General features: G+C 48.4%; 1 protein-coding gene across 1 annotated transcript in view; it reads right to left on the bottom strand.

Moving 5' to 3' along the window:
- The window catches only part of B4GALNT2 (beta-1,4-N-acetyl-galactosaminyltransferase 2), a 44,983-nt gene extending 32,329 nt beyond the window's left edge, over nucleotides 1–12,654 (bottom strand). The window contains 3 exon segments of the mRNA XM_058702842.1: nucleotides 10,051–10,203; nucleotides 10,258–10,346; nucleotides 12,592–12,654. Of these exon segments, the coding sequence (XP_058558825.1) occupies nucleotides 10,051–10,203; nucleotides 10,258–10,346; nucleotides 12,592–12,654 (305 nt within the window).
- Nucleotides 12,655–16,123: the final 3,469 nt, after the last annotated feature.

The raw sequence follows: 16,123 nt of genomic DNA, 5'->3' as shown, positions 1-16,123 counted from the left end.
GTCAGGCAAATGGGATAATAAAAAAAGAATCGATATCAAAAAGGGGCAAGAAAGGAAAGAACAGAGATCAGGTAAAACAAATAGAAAGCTCTCCGTGAGATGCTGGATTTAAACCAACCACCCCAGTAATTACATAAATGCAAATCAGTTAAATGCTCCAGTTAAAATGCAAGGAATAGTCAGGCCACATGGAAAAAAGAAGCCCAGTCACATGCGCTTTTGCAAGAGAAACGTCAAAAACAAACACGGATATGGAAATGCTGAGAATAATAAGGAAGATAAATATACCAAGTAACCAAGATAAAGTTGATCTCGCTAGATTAACATCAGAGGAAGCAGATGTTAAAGACAAAAAGCCAAACGCAGATACCTCAAAGTTGTAAAATATTCAGTTCACAAGAAGAGGTAACAATTCCTTTTTCTCATAACGCCTCAAAAGACGAAACGCAAAAGAGTGAAAGCATGACAAGGAGAAACAGACAAATCTGGAACCATGGTGAGGGATTTTTAACTCACTTCCCTCCCTAACCAAGGAGCAAGCAAATAAAAAAATTGGCAAGCGTTCAGATTACTTGAACCAGGCAATCAGCAAACTTGATATAAAGAACATACAGCATAGTACATGTAACAACGGCAGAATACACATTCCTTGAAACGTACACAGAACATTACATGGGGCGCTTGGGTGGCTCAGTCGGTGAAGCGTCCGACTTGGGCTCAGGTCATGATCTCGCGGTTCGTGGGTTCCAGGCCCGCGTCGGGCTCTGTGCTGACAGCTCAGAGCCTGGAGCCTGCTTCGGATTCTGCATCTCCCTCTCTCTCTGCCCCTCCCCTGCTCATATTCTGTCTGTCTGTCTCTCTCAAAAATAAATAAACATTAAAAAAAAAAAAAACCATACACAGAACATTACAAATGCTGGGTCAGAAAACAAGCGTCCAAAATTTCAAAGAACATACATAGCGCATATTTTCTGGTCCCCACTCCGTGCAGCTAGCAGCGAAGGACAAAAACATAACTAGAAAAATCCCTGATTTGGGAAATTCACAAATACGCTTCTAAGTAACCGCGGGCCCAAGAAGAAACCACAATGGAAACTGGACAATGGCGTGACCTAAAGGAAGACGAAAATAGCACCTAGCAGAGGCCCTGGGAGGCGGCTGGAGAGCAGTACTTAGAAGCGTACTATTACGCATTTTCCATAAAGTCCCCAATGACCTGCCGGCCGTAACCCTCTGTCTCGCCAACCATTTCCTTAAAAACACATTGAGCCTTCATAAAACGGGCATTTCAGCGCGACGTGATACCCTCCCTAAGCCCCTTTTTCCAAGTCTGGCCCCCACCACCTGCCATTGTGGGTCAGCACCGCCCCCCAAGGCTAAGGTGAATGAATGTCAGGAGGAGGCCAGGCAGGTGAGTAACAGAGATCATCTCTGAAGGCACAGCGTGAGCTGAAGGCCAACACATTTACTAAAAGCTTCCGCCTCCGATCTCTTCTTGCAGAGAATGAACTTGCCCGCAGGCCACAGCAGGTGCCGACCAGCCCGGACGCCGCCCCGCCGGAGGCAGCAGGGGGAAAACGGAAACAAACCAACTCTTGTCTCTTTCCTCCAGGAATCCATCCCTTGATGGGGGCGGAGACTAGTCGTATAAACACAAGGGTTCTAGGTGAGAAAGAAGGGGAACAGAAGGAGGGGGAGAAGGGGAGAGGGAGAGACCGGAGGGAAATCCTTTCCCAAATGTAAAAAGGTCCAAATACAAAGGTCATCCTTCCTGATCACGGGGCAGGACGTTTCATCTCCGGACGGAGGAGCCTAGGATCGTGGGTACGCCTTGCTCGCGGCGTATCACACCGGTCACCCACGCCGTTTGGGGCAAAACAGCACAAGTCGTGGGCCCGGATTCTGGTCAGCGTTCTTCCAGCTTCCAGCTGAGCGCGCTTGTGACATCATCTCTCTGAGCACATTATCTCATCTGTCAAAAACCGAGGTGAGGGTGTTGAGAGGCACCGGGAGGGTGCCTTCTCCTCCGGGATGAATGAGAAGAGTACAGTAAGGGATGACTGCGTTCCTCACTGCAGGACGTCGCACGGGCACCTGTTCCTACCGCCACAGTCTTCATCAGGTTCTCAAGGGGGGTCCGTGGCTGCAAAAGAGGCTAAAAAGCGCTGGTGTGGACAGAGGGGGTTGGATGGTGCAGAGGGGGCCTGATTCGCTTTTGTTTCCCGATGCCTGTGTCACAGCGCCCTGCACATTACAAGAGGCTCTTAAACTTGTTACGTGGAAAAGTAGCAGGGGCGCCTGGGTGGCTCCGTGGGTTAAACGTCTGACTCTTGGTTTTGGCTCGTGTCACAATCTCACAGTCGTGGGGCGCTGATAGCATGGAGCCTTGCTTGGGATTCTCTCTCTCCCTCCCTTTCGCTCTGCCCCTCCCCAGCTCGTACACATGCACTCTCTCTCCCTCAAAATAAATACACTTTTGGGGTGCCTGGGTGGCTCAGTCAGTGAAGCGTCCAACTTCGGCTCAGGTCATCATCTCGCGGTTCGGGAGTTCGAGCCCCGCGTCCGGCTCTGTGCTGACAGCTCGGAGCCTGGAGCCTGCTTCGGATCCTGTGTCTCCCTCTCTCTCTCTCTGCCCCTCCCCTGCTCGCGCTCTGTCTCTCTCTGTCTCAAAAATAAACATTAAAAAAAATTTTTTTTAATAAATAAACTTTAAAAATATTAAAAAAATATATCATATATGATGATGGTAAACGTGACCATTCAAAATAATCTGGCTTCATCCTAGGGATGAAGCATTGAAGCCTGATGAAGAGGTCGCAGAGGAAGAGGTTCCACATTGAGAGGGCCTGGCTACCGCACAGTTTTAAACAATTGTTTTTAGAAGCTAATCATTTCTTTGCCTGTGTTTTCAACCAACCTGGGGGAGCGCCTCCTCTCCTCTTTGTCGAACTCGCAAATGGTTCAGTTTGTTTGATGGCGTAAGGGTTGAAGGCTGTTCAGTCATGCAGGCCTCTGCACCCATGACAAAAACTCCGGCGAGGAGGGGCGCCTGGGTGGCGCAGTCGGTTAAGCGCCCGACTTCAGCCAGGTCACGATCTCACGGTCTGTGAGTTCGAGCCCCGCGTCAGGCTCTGGGCTGATGGCTCAGAGCCTGGAGCCTGTTTCCGATTCTGTGTCTCCCTCTCTCTCTGTCCCTCCCCCGTTCATGCTCTGTCTCTCTCTGTCCCAAAAAATAAAATAAACGTTGAAAAAAAAAAAAAACAAAAAAACAAAAAAACTCCGGCGAGGGGCCCCTGGGTGGCTCAGTCAATGAAGCGTCTGACTTCGGCTCAGGTCACGATCTCACGGTTCGTGGGATCGAGCCCCTCATCGGGCTCTGTGCGGACAGCTCAGAGCCTGAAGCTTGCTTCAGATTCTGTGTCTCCCCCTCTCTCTGGCCCTCCCCTGCTCATGCGCTCTCCCTCTCTCTCTCTCTCTCTCTCTCTCTCTCTCTCAAAAGTAAATTTAAAAAAACTTTTTTAAGTTTATTGTTTCTAAAAAAGAATTTTAGGGGTGCCTAGGTGGCTCAGTCAGTCAAGTGTCCGACTTCAGCTCAGGTCATGAGCTCACAGTTCACGGGTTCGAGCCCCACATCAGGCTCTGTGCCGACAGCCCCCACCCCCCCACCGCTTGTGCTCTCTCTCTCTGTCTGTCTCAAAAGAAATAAACTTGAAAAAATAATAAAAATAAAATATGTCTTAAAAAAAAACAAAGTAGGTTCCAGAATAACATATATAGTAGGATCCTATTTGTGTAAAAATAAAAGCAAATATATCATCAGATTGTTAGCACTGGACATCTCTGGGGAGTGGGAAGGAAAAAAAGGAGACATTTATGGGGCTTGAACACCTACATTAAGAAAGATGAAAATCTGAGTTGGGAAACCAAACATCTATCTCAGAGTTTAGAAAAAAGAGCAGATTAGGATCAAATAAAATAGAAAGGAGGAAGTATTAAATGTGAGGGCATAAATTAATGAGATAGGAATATACACTACAAAGGATCATCAAAGCCAAAGTTGTTTTATTTTTAAAAGCCAATAAAATTAATAAACCCATTGGCGGGATCAAGAAAAAAACAAGAGTAGGCACAAATCGCCAATGGCAGGAACATTGAGGGCATCGCTAGAATCTTACAGCCATTAAAGAAGCAATAAGAGAATATAAATTAACAATTTGTACCAATAAATTTGAAAGCACAGAGGAACGAGAAAAAATACAACTTAGAAAAGCGGACACGGGCAAAAAGAAAATTCTGAATAATCCAAATGGTATAATTATAATTTTAATGCCACATTTTCATTTTTATTTCATTTTCTGTAAGCATAGAAAATTCTATTCTTTGGAAGACCAGAGAATAGGAACAGAGGGAATACTCCCCAGCTTATTTTGTGAAACAACATAACCGTTTTATGAAAACCTGAGAAAGACACGATGAGAAAGTCACTTCTCAGTCACTTCTGAAATTAGGTAGTAAACGCCACTGTGGTCTTCGCCTTGGTGACGCGTTTCCTCTCAAGTAATTAGCTCGCTGTCGTGTTGTGAGTTGCCCATGAAGTGCCATGTAGAGACACAGCAAAGCCTCCAGCCAATAATCCCATGAGTCACCTAGGAAGGGTGTCAGTCCCGGTCAAGCCTTCAAATGATTAATTTTTCATTAAAATGCATTATGTTGGGGCGCCTGGGTGGCTCAGTCGGTTAAGCGGCTGACTTCGGCTCAGGTCACGATCTCACAGTCCATGAGTTCGAGCCCCGCATCGGGCTCTGTGCTGACCGCTCAGAGCCTGGAGCCTGTTTCAGATTCTGTGTCTCCCTCTCTCTCTGTCCCTCCCCTGTTCATGCTCTGTCTCTCTCTGTCTCAAAAATAAATAAACGTTAAAAAAAAATTAAAAAAAGAAAAAAAAAGAAAATGCATTATGTTAACATCTGGTAGGTTGATGATTGGGTTTTTTTTTTTTAATTCTTTCATGTTTATTTTCTTTTTGAGAGAGAGAGAGAGACAGAGCGTGAGTGGAGGAGGGGCAGAGAGAGGGAAACAGGATCCGAAGCAGGTTCCAGGCTCCGAGGTGTCAGCACAGAGCCCGACGTGGGGCTCGAACTCACAACCCATGAGATCATGACCTGAGCCAAAGTTGGATACTTTACCCACTGGGCCCCCCAGGCGTCCCATGTTTTTAACAACTTCACAAATACATCTTTTAAACTTTCTCAGCTTTAATGTCTCATGTGGTAATGGGAATGATACAACTCGCATAAACAAAAGCTCCCTGGGGAGGTGGGTCCTCCGTAATTTCTAAGAACGTAAAGGATCCTGAGACCAAAAAGATTGAGAACCGTTGGTCTAAGTTCCAAGCAACCGTTGCACTTACCTTGTTGTTTTAATAATCCATTCGAGCTTCAAATTAGCGCCATTTATTGTCTATCCTTTATAAAAATTATATTCTTCGTGGAATTTGACGTGAACAACTCAGTTACACAGCCGGCTCCCAACACACACCTCACTCAGCTACATAGATTCCTTTCCCTTTTTTTTTTTTAACGTTTATTTATTTTTGAGAAAGAAAATAGGGGACGGGCAGAGAGAGGGGGAGAAAGGATCCAAAGAGGCCTCTGTGCTGAGAGCAGTGAGCCTGATGCGGGGCCCGAACTCCTGAACAGCGAGATCATGGCACAGACACAACCGACTGAGCTGTTCGGGGACCCCCCTAGGTTCCTTTCAAAGATAAGCCTGGAACCAGAGTAAATGGAGAGCGCTGGGAATTGTTCAGGCTGGCTCAGGGAGTGGCTTGGCTCTAACCCAGGTGGTATTACCTACTCCTCCTCCATTTAAGCAGTGGATGTGATATAAACACAAATAGCACACTTTTTTTTTTTTTTTTTTTTTTAATCCCCAAGAGGGTTCACCGTTCCCGGAAGTACTACAATACCGGGTCGACGCTTGGAGTGACCCGAGCAAGCTCCTATCTCCCCATCACCTATTTTAAAGATGAATAAACCAAATTTCAGTCACTTTAATTGTCTTTCCGTGTGACTGCGGACCTTTTCATTAGCGCTTAATTTTTTTTTCTTTCTTTCTTTGCTTTCTTTCTTTCTTTCTTTGCTTTCTTTCTTTCCTTTTCTTTCTTTCCTTTCCTCCCTTCCTTTCTTTCTTTCCTTTCCTCCCTTCCTTCCTTTCTTTCTTTTTTCTTTTCTTTCTTTCTTTGCTTCATTTTTTCTTTCTTTCCTTTCCTCCCTTCCTTCCTTCTTCTCTTTCTTTCTTTCTTTCTTTTCTTTCCTCCCTTCCTTCCTTTCTTTCTTTCTTTCTTTTCTTTCTTTCTTTTCTTCCTTTTCTTTCTTTCCTTTCCTTTCCTCCCTTCTTTCCTTCCTTTTTCTTTTTCTTTCTTTTCTTTCTTTCCTTTCCTTTCCTCCCTTCTTTCCTTCCTTTTTCTTTTTCTTTCTTTTCTTTCTTTCCTTTCCTTTCCTCCCTTCTTTCCTTCCTTTTTCTTTTTCTTTCTTTCTTTTCTTTCCTTTCCTTTCCTCCCTTCTTTCCTTCCTTTTTCTTTTTCTTTCTTTTCTTTTCTTTCTTTCCTTTCCTCCCTTCCTCCCTTTTTCTTTCTTTCTTTTTCTTTCTTTGCTTTCTTTCTTTCTTTCCTTTCCTCCCTTCTTTTCTCTTTTCCTTTCCTCCCTTCCTTCATTTCTTTCTTTCTTTTCTTTTCTTTCTTTCTTTGCTTTCTTTTCTTTCTTTCCTTTCTCCCTTTCCTTCCTCCCTTTTTCTCTTTCTTTCTTTCTTTCTTTTAAGTAGGCTTCACGCTCAGCACAGAGCCCAGCTTGGGACTTGAACCCAAAAGACTGTGAGATCAAGAGGGGAGGACGTTTAACCAGGAGCCCCATTAGTGCTTAAAATTTAAAACAGCAACACAGCACAAACTGCCAGGGGTGGTATTTTGTTTGGTGGGTGCGAATTTTAATTCATACGTAACATATTCTACCCAATTTTGGTATCTTTAGAAATGACAGTCTTCTTAATGATCTTAAAATGAAAAGCAAGAGAATAATCATTATTATTACACGCTTTTTGCTGAAAATGATTCTGTCCTGTAGAGGATGGGGGTGTTAAAAAAAATGAGTAGCTGAGGGGCGCCTGGGTGGCTCAGTTGGTTAAGCGTCGGACTTTGACTCAGGCCATGATCTCACGTTTCCAAGTTCGAGCCCCACATGGGGCTCTGTGTTGACAGCTCGGAGCCCGGAGCCTGCTTCGGATTCTGGGTCTCCCTCTCTGCCCCTCCCCCACTCGTGGTCTGTCTCTCTCTCAAAAATAAATACACATTTTTTAAAGATTTAAAAATGAGTAGCTGAGAACGACAAATATGCTAGGGTCACCGCTTCTCCGAGAGGTGAGGACAGTTGTGTGCCCAGTACCTACCACGATGCCTAGCACATAATAGATTATCAAACACTTGTCAAGTGAAATATTATGACCAAAATGCCCCATGCAATCAAAAAGCATCAGCTGTAGCCTCACATGGCGCTGAATCCCAACCTGCCTCTTCCAGTGTATTCCTTGGGCAACTTCCTTCCTCAGTCTCCACAACTGTAGCGTGGGCACAAGAGGAGGGTGCCGCTGTGAGCAGTACTGGGTCAATCTCAAACAGGGTCCACACATAAATAAGCCTAGTGTATGAAATGACATGAACTCACCAGTTTACGGAGCTTAGCGGCTGACACTATAATGATTATTTCCCGTGTTGGGGCGAACTACCCTGTCTTGGACAAAATCAGAAATACTCCTGTCAAAATCAGACTTTTTTTTTTAATTGAAAAAAGGAAACTAGGGGTGCCTGGCTGGCTCAGTCAGGGGAGCATGTGACTCTTGATCTCTGGGTGGTGAGTTCCAGCCCCCAGTTGGGTGTAGAGATTACTTAATAAAAAAGACAAGAAAATTTTCAAAAGAAAGAAGGAAAGAAAGAAAGGGAAAGAAGGATGGAAGGAAGGAAGGAAAGAAAAAAAAAGAAAAGAAAGAAGGAAGAAAAGAAAAGAAAAGAAAAAAGAAAAAGGAGGAGACGAGAAGACAGGAAAGGAAAGGAAAGGAAAGGAAAGGAAAGGAAAGGAAAGGAAAGGAAGAAACTAAAAAGCAAATAAAAGATTAAATGAATTAGTTTCTTGGGGCGCCTGGGTGGCTCAAGTCAGTTACGCGTCTGACTTCAGCTCAGGTCATGATCTCACAGTTCATGAGTTCCAGCCCCGTGTCCTGCTCTGTGCTGACAGCTGGGAGCCTGGAGCCTGCTTGGATTCTGTGTCTCCCTCTCTCTCTGCCCCTAACCCACTCTCCTTCTGTCTCTGTCTCTCTCAAAAATAAATAAACATTGGGGCGCCTGGGTGGCTCAGTCGGTTAAGCATCCGACTTCGGCTCAGGTCATGATCTCTCGGTCCGTGAGTTCGAGCCCCGCGTCGGGCTCTGTGCTGACAGCTCAGAGCCTGGAGCCTGTTTCAGATTCTGTGTCTCCCTCCCTCTCTGACCCTCCCCTGTTCATGCTGTCTCTCCCTGTCTCAAAAATAAAATAAACATTAAACAAACAAATAAATAAATAAATAAACATTAAAAAAAATTTTTTTTAAAGAATTAGTTTCTTGAGCCCCTGGGTGATTCAGCGGGTTAAGCATCTAACTTCAGCTCAGGTCAGAATCTCACGGTTTCTGAGTCCCTCTCACTGGGTAAAAACAAACAAAAAACACAAGCCCTGCTTAAGGTGAGCCCCTCTTCTCTCTCTCTCTCTCTCTCTCTTAAAAAAAAAAAAAAGTTTCTTCTGAAAAAGAAACATTAGTTCCATCATGGTCGCAAAGGCCAACAGCCTTAAGGTCCCAGGGTTATAAAGAGAGCAAACACCATCCATTAAAACCCAAGACCTTTTCTGCATTCCAGCTGTCTTTGTGTGAAGGGAAAATCACATTTGCCGAGGCCTTGCCAGCTATAATTCGTTGGCACCTAGCCTGATGCCAGGACTCCTGGGTCACACACTAAAGAATGGGGGGGGGGGGCGCGGAAGGAGCCTGAACGCCTGGAACGAAAGCCAAGCCGGAGCCAGAATATTCCCCTCCCTCCGTCACATCCTCTGGATAGATACCCCGTGCTTCGCGTTCATGCTTAGAAAACATCAATCATCTGGGGCGCCTGGGTGGCGCAGTCGGTTAAGCGTCCGACTTCAGCCAGGTCACGATCTCGCGGTCCGTGAGTTCGAGCCCCGCGTCAGGCTCTGGGCTGATGGCTCGGAGCCTGGAGCCTGCTTCCGATTCTGTGTCTCCCTCTCTCTCTGCCCCTCCCCCGTTCATGCTCTGTCTCTCTCTGTCCCAAAAATAAATATAAAACGTTGAAAAAAAAAAAAAAAAAAGAAAACATCAATCATCTTACGGACGCTTTTGCAAGATTTTCGCAAGACGCCTGCCTTGTCAGTGTTAAGGATTGTTCTAGTATTGAAAAATTCGGAGAAAATAAACGTTGAGGGTAAAAGGGCACAGAATGTGTTTCGATTTTGATCCTTGGGGGCGGGGGGGGGGGGCGGGCTACAAAAATGAAATTAGACTTCCCAGTCCACTTCTCCGCATTATTGATTGCACCAGTTCTCAGGCTCCACTGCGCCCTGGCGACAGAACAGACGCTCCGAAAACCCGACTTTCTAAAATCCCCCCCCCCGCCCCCCCCCTCCCCGGCCGACAGCGCCGGTTGGCTTCTGAGCCGCGGAGGGGACGCGTCCCGGCAGAGCCCGCGGTCCCCCGGGGCAAAATCCCACGCTCGGGACATCCACGCGACACCTTCCCCGGGACCAAGACGCAACGTCCACGTCCCATTTTCCAGCTGGGGAAACCAGGGTTCCCCGGGGAGGGGGGCGCAGCGTTCCAGAAAGAGCAGGGGCTGGCCACAGCGTCGCGTCCCCGAGCGCCGTCCCCTTCCAGCTGCCCTTCTCACCTAGGCGGGGACGGGTCGGGCCCCACCCGGAGACCGCGGCCCCCTCCCTGGCGTCCCCGGCCGCCCCCGCACCTGCCGGCTCCCCGACGGCGCGCCCCACCGCCCGCAACACTCGCCTGCACCAAGTCATCTCGAATCCCGCCGCCTCGCAGGGACCCGGCGGCCGTCGAGGAGGACGGGGGCTCCCCTTCCCCCCTCCCCGCGCCGACTGCCAGAGGCAAATTTCTGGGATCCGGGCAGGTGCACGGGGCTGGAGAGCTCTGGGCAGTCCCCGCCCACCTGCGGCTCTCCGGGTCCGCCCAAGCATCTGTGCCGTCGTTTGGGGACCACTGACCCTCGCGCCAACAGACCCGCCGCGGGCCCACGCCCTGGAGAACTCGAGAAGGTGGTGATAAAGTCCACAGCCCCCGCTCGCGATACCTCCTAGGGACCGGCCGGGCGCTAAACGTTTTCTTTGCGCTTTGCCCCACTTTTTTAGGGCGGGGATACTGAGGCACCACGGGGCGATCGGCTAGTAGGTGGAGGAGCTGGGTGGGAACGGAGTCTGAGGGACTGGGAAGCCCCTCCGGCGAGTGGCGCATTTGGCGTCCCCAGCGCGCCAGTCTCCACCGCGTCGGCGGTCCGAGGTGGCAGAGGGGCCCTCCGTGCCCGGGAGCGCGTGGCTTCAGCGCGTGACGCAGACCTCCGAATGGCCAGGGGCTGCGAGAGGCTGGACGGGAGCGCGGGTGGTCACGGCGTCACCTGCGCTTGTCTCCTTCCCGGGCTGCCGGAGCCGGTCCTCGCTGCGCGCTCGGAACCCGGAGCGCACCCTGCCCGGAGCTGCGGTCAGGCTCCACCCCACCGCACCCCACCCCCGCGCTTCTCTCGCCCCGTCTCCCAGCCTCTGTCTGGGACCTCTTTTCCTTGTCCTCGGATGGTAATAGGACATCTATGATCCCCTTAAAGAACAACAAAATCCGTGCGGTCACCTCTAGCCTCCCTGTCACCGCGGCCCCTCCATTTTCCTCCCCGTGGAAAACTGGGCGCACGCGACCCTGAGCCAAACCGCCAGCCTACAGCTCACATACCCGCAAGGGCAGGTTCTGCCCTGGCCCCGCCTCCACCCACCGCCTCACCCACTCGGTTCTGGCAAAAGACGCGGGGAGGGAAGCTGGAGTGGGTTGAATCCCTCTCTCTAAGAGACCTGTGGGCCCACCTCTGTGCCTGGAAGAATCTAGTGCATTTCAGATGAAAATATCGCAGGACCCTTTTCATAGGCCAGGCGCAGTGCTGGGCAGCCTTCTGTGGTTCAGCCCCAGTGTGACTGTCCTATATTTTACCAGCACTTAGCTTACATTGCAAAGGTAACATTTTTTTTTTAATTTTTTTTAACGTTTATTTATTTTTGAGACGGAGAGAGACAGAGCATGAGCAGGGGAGGGGCAGAGAGAGAGGGAGACACAGAATCTGAAGCAGGCTCCAGGCTCTGAGCAGTCAGCACAGAGCCCCATGTGGGGCTCGAACTTGGAACCGTGAAATCATGACCTGAGTCAAAGTCAGACCCTTGCTCAACCGAGTGAGCCACCCAGGCGCCCCTATAACATTTTTTTTTTTAAGTAAACAAAACAACAGCATGCAGAACGCTTGCCAAATGACCAAGGTTTCTATTTTGATGCGGCATGTATGTAATTATATGCTGCTGGGTCCCCAAGAGGACTTAAGACACAAATGCATACCAGGCCGTGTGACTAAAAGAAAAATGCTATAGTCCAATCACTCAAACCAGGTAAGTCCAAAAAGGGTAGAAAGAAATGCCCGGAGGATTTACGATTACAGATGACGGCTTTCTGAAAACGGCTAGAAAAGGGATCCTCTGCTTTCCCGGACAAATCACATCGGTAAAGCATTGTGCTTACCATGTGCCTGCAATACAAAGTCACTGCTTACACAAGGCTGTCACATCCATCACCCTTCTCAATTTAACCCCTGTGACCATGCTGGAAGGGAAGCGTTGGCGAAGCGACGACGTGTTTGCTGTTTTTCAGCTTGATCAGCCAGAGAAGCTCTAACACCAGCTCTGCCTGGCATTGACGGGCTGTGGTCCCCGGATGTCTAGACCCAGAGCCAAGCAGGATGTTCGTTGCTGCCCTGAGGGGCAGACAAGAAATGACCCCGGAGAGCTGATGGGTGGCCGGGCCTGTGCCCATCTCTCACTCCGGGTGCTGTCTGGGGTCCCCCTGAAGGTAGGTCTCTTCTCCCCCAGTGGGTGGCTTTTTCATCGTGACAGTTTTTACCACCGGGACGTGCCCTCCACTTCTCCTTGGCTGTGGGCCCGTTGGCAGGTTCTCAGGTAATCGAATCACCTCTCTGCTTGGTGACTGCAGCCACTCCCCGCACCTCCATTGTCACCTTGGCCAGCAGGCAACTTGTCCCCCGTGGGAGGAGCTCCGAGTGGCCCACAGGGGACGCGAGTGCTTCTGGCGGATCCTGTTGTCATAGGTGAGCCTTCTGAGAGATGTTCTTTGGAAGACCGATCAAGCCAGCTTTGCATCCTGGTCCGATGACAACAGTGCCTTTGGCCAAGAGGCGGGGAGCTCTGCGAAGAAGGAAGTCAGAGGATTTCTGACACCCTACCTGAGTGCTGGTGCCTAGCAGCCACTTATTAGCTCCCGAGGAAGGCAACTGCATGCTGGTCATTTTGCTACTCCTCGAGTTTCGCACAGGGCCGCTCAGAGTGGGTACGATTCATTGACCGGCTGAATGAATGGTCGCCTGGAGTGGCGGGACGGTTTTGTCGCCCGCGGGCACTAACCGAGGGGTCGGCTCACAACTGATACTCAAAACCCGTCTGATGGAGAAAGGAATGAATGAGTTTCATTATGCCTTTCAAAGCTCAGAACAATGGCGGGCCTTCAGTGTTGGTCGGTCTCATTTTTACACGAGACAGGTGAACTTCAGGGCTGTGTGACAGACCCAGAGGGACTGGAGCCAGATTTGCTGGCTGCGTAGCCCTTCCTCTGCCCCGCTGCCCGGTGTCAGGGAGAGCCCAGGTTAGTGAAAATGAAAGAGACACAGAAGAGGCAGAAAGGAAGTCAGGAAGGACCAGTGGAACAAGGACAGAAGTCAAGGATGGGGTCCCGTTGGCTTCAGCTTGACCGTGGTGCCGAGAACGTGCTTCCCTGGCGTGGACCAGAGCAAAAGGCCCACAGACTCGAGAGGCCGTGGATTTCTTCTCACTTGTTCTCTGAACCGTCTGGACGCCTTCAAGAGACAGCACAGCGTACTGGTTAAAAGATGAACTCCAGAGCCTGGCTCTGACTCCTGCTGTGTGACCTTGGACATGCTGCTTAACCTCTCTGTGCCTCAGTACCCTCACTTGTAAAACTGTAGATGACAGGGACGTCTGGGTGACTCAGTCCTTGGTTGAGCGTCTGACTCTTGATTTCGGCTCAGGTCACGATCCCAGGGTTGGGGGATCGAGTCCTGCGTCGTGCTATATGCTGAGCATGGAACCTGCTTAACGTTCTCTCTCTGTGTTTTCTCCATCTGCAACTGTCCTCTCCCCTTCTCGCTCTCTAAAAATTGTAGATGATGATGGCACCCGTCTTGTGAGGCTGGTTTAAGAATTAAGTGAGTTGGCACATGTGAAGTCCTTCGAACAGTACCCCAAGAACGTCATACTTCCAGAGTAAGTGTTAGGAATTATTATCGGAAGGGAAGCTTTTGTACTTTGAGAAGTCTTTCTGTGATTACTAGGTTTTACATTAATATTCAGTTTAGCCAAGTCACAAGGGCAAGCTCTATATTCGACGGACAGATCTTTGTATTTGCCATGGAATGATGACTGGGTCCAAGACTTCACTTCCCTGGAATGAAGTTCTACGTCACTTAGGCTCAGCCACAACATTTGCTTTAGTCAAATGGTTGTTAGCAAAGGCTGATATGTATTTGTGCGGATCGGCTTTATCTCCTGAGTTCCAGGGATCTGCGGTTAGAAGGACGTGAGTTATTGTCCCTTCAGCCTTGGCTCTGGAAGAAAACCCAGGAACCAGAACCTGACCGAACCCGTGGCCTGGAGCCAACCCAGCTGGCCCGCAGTCGAGAGCAGAGTCCCCCAGCTAAGCCCAGCCTAGATTTCTGAACCACAGTTAATCTTTGAACCTCTGAGCCTGAGACTAAATGCTTGTGTAAGCTTTGTTGGGGTGGTCTGTTATACGACACTATTGTAGCAAGAGTCAACTAAGACATATTTCTATCAAGAAATCTAGTAAGGGGGCGCCTGGGTGGCTCAGTCGGTGAAGCATCCGACTTCGGCTCAGGTCATGATCTCACAGTCCGTGAGTTCGAGCCCCGCGTCGGGCTCTGTGCTGACAGCTCAAAGCCTGGAGCCTGCTTGGGATTCTGTGTCTCCCTCTCTCTCTGCCCCTCCCCTGCTCATGCTCTGGCTCTCTCTGTCTCAAAAATTAATAAAAACATGAAAAAAATTAAAAGAAGGAAATTCAGTAAGTTTTAGCCCTGAGTTTCAAGGGAAACATTGATTAATATTTAAACTTCTTCTCACAGAGAAAGACAGATACCATATGTTTTCACTCTTATGTGGATCCTGAGAAACTTAACAGAAGACCATGGGGGAGAGGAAGGGGTGGGGGGTGGGGGGAGAGGGAGGGAGGCAAACCATAAGAGACTCTTAAAAACTGAGAATAAACTGAGGGATGATGGGGGGCGGGAGGGAGGGGAACGTGGGTGATGGGCACTGAGGAGGGCACCTGTTGGGATGAGCACTGGGTGTTGTATGGAAACCAATTTGACAATAAATTTCATATTTAAAAAAGATAAAATTAAAATAAAATAAAATAAAATAAAATAAAATAAAATAAAATAAATTAAAAAATAAAGAAAGAAAGGAATGTCCAAAGAAACTCAATCATTTAACTGGACTCCAGGTCATAGAGTGCACTGCAAATATACAAAACTAGCTAACTTAAAAAATAATAATAATAAATAAATAAAAATAAACTTCCTTAAACAAGGGGTACCTGGGCAATTCAGTCAGTTAAGCATCCAACATCGTTTCAGGTTGTGATCTCATGGTTCGTGGGATTGAGCCCTACGTCGGGCTCTGTGCTGGCAGTGTGGAGCCTGCTTGGGATTCTCTCTCTCTCTCTCTCTCTCTCTCTCTCTCTCTCTCTCCCTCTCTCTGCCCCTCCCCTGCTCATGCTCCCATGCGCTTTCTCTCAGAGTAAATAAAGAAACTTAAAAAAGTGCTCAGAACACTTACGTTAGCCTACAGTTGGGGAAAATCATCTAACACAAAGCCTATTTTATAACAAAGTGTGGAATATCTCCTGTAATTTATTGAATACCACGCTGAAGGTGAACGACAGAATGGCTGTAGGGGGACAGAATGGTTATGGGTTACTGGCTGTGTTTACCCTCGAGATCAGATGGCCGACTGGGATCCCCCGCTGCTGGGCATCGCAAGAGAGCGTTGTGCTGCAGATTTGCTGGCCTGGGCAAAGATCAAAACTCAAAATCTGAAGTACGATTTCTACTGAATGCATATCGCTTTTGCACCACTGTAAAGGCAAACAACCGTAAGTCGAACCATCTAAGTCAGGGACCGTCTGTAGTTGCATTCTTTTTTTTTTTATTTTTTTTTTAATGTTTGTTTATTCTTGAGAAAGAGAGACAGAGTGTGAGAGGGGGAGGGGCAGAGAGAGAGGGAGACGCAGAATCCAAAGCCCCGCGTCGGGCTCCAAGCTGTCAGCGCAGAGCCCGACGCGGGGCTCGAACCCACCAACCTCGAGATCATGACCTGAGCTGAGGTCGGACCTGAGTTTAACCGACTGAGCCACCAGGTGCCCCTGTAGTTGCATTTTTAAAGGCACCATATTTATATTCATTTTTTTTTCTCTTTTCATTACTTCATCTGTCTGCTCAGACAAGCCAAACTTCTCCAAGTAATTTAACTCCCCAGGAAAACCTCATCAATTAAACCGATAAAATAGAGTAAATCTCAAGTTCTCTTAAAACATCCCAACACTTTATAAACGCAGTTCAGTCTCATACATTTCTCTTAAGCATCACGAGTCTGGAATCAAAGATCCGATTGTTTGCTAACACACAAATCATTCCTGAACATGAGCCCCAAAATACGGTACGGATA

This window comes from Neofelis nebulosa, chromosome 16 (genome assembly GCF_028018385.1).
Source record: "Neofelis nebulosa isolate mNeoNeb1 chromosome 16, mNeoNeb1.pri, whole genome shotgun sequence".
Lineage (NCBI taxonomy): Eukaryota > Metazoa > Chordata > Mammalia > Carnivora > Felidae > Neofelis > Neofelis nebulosa.
The sequence above is the reverse complement of the archived record's forward strand: the minus strand, read 5'-3'. Positions and strand labels throughout refer to the sequence as shown.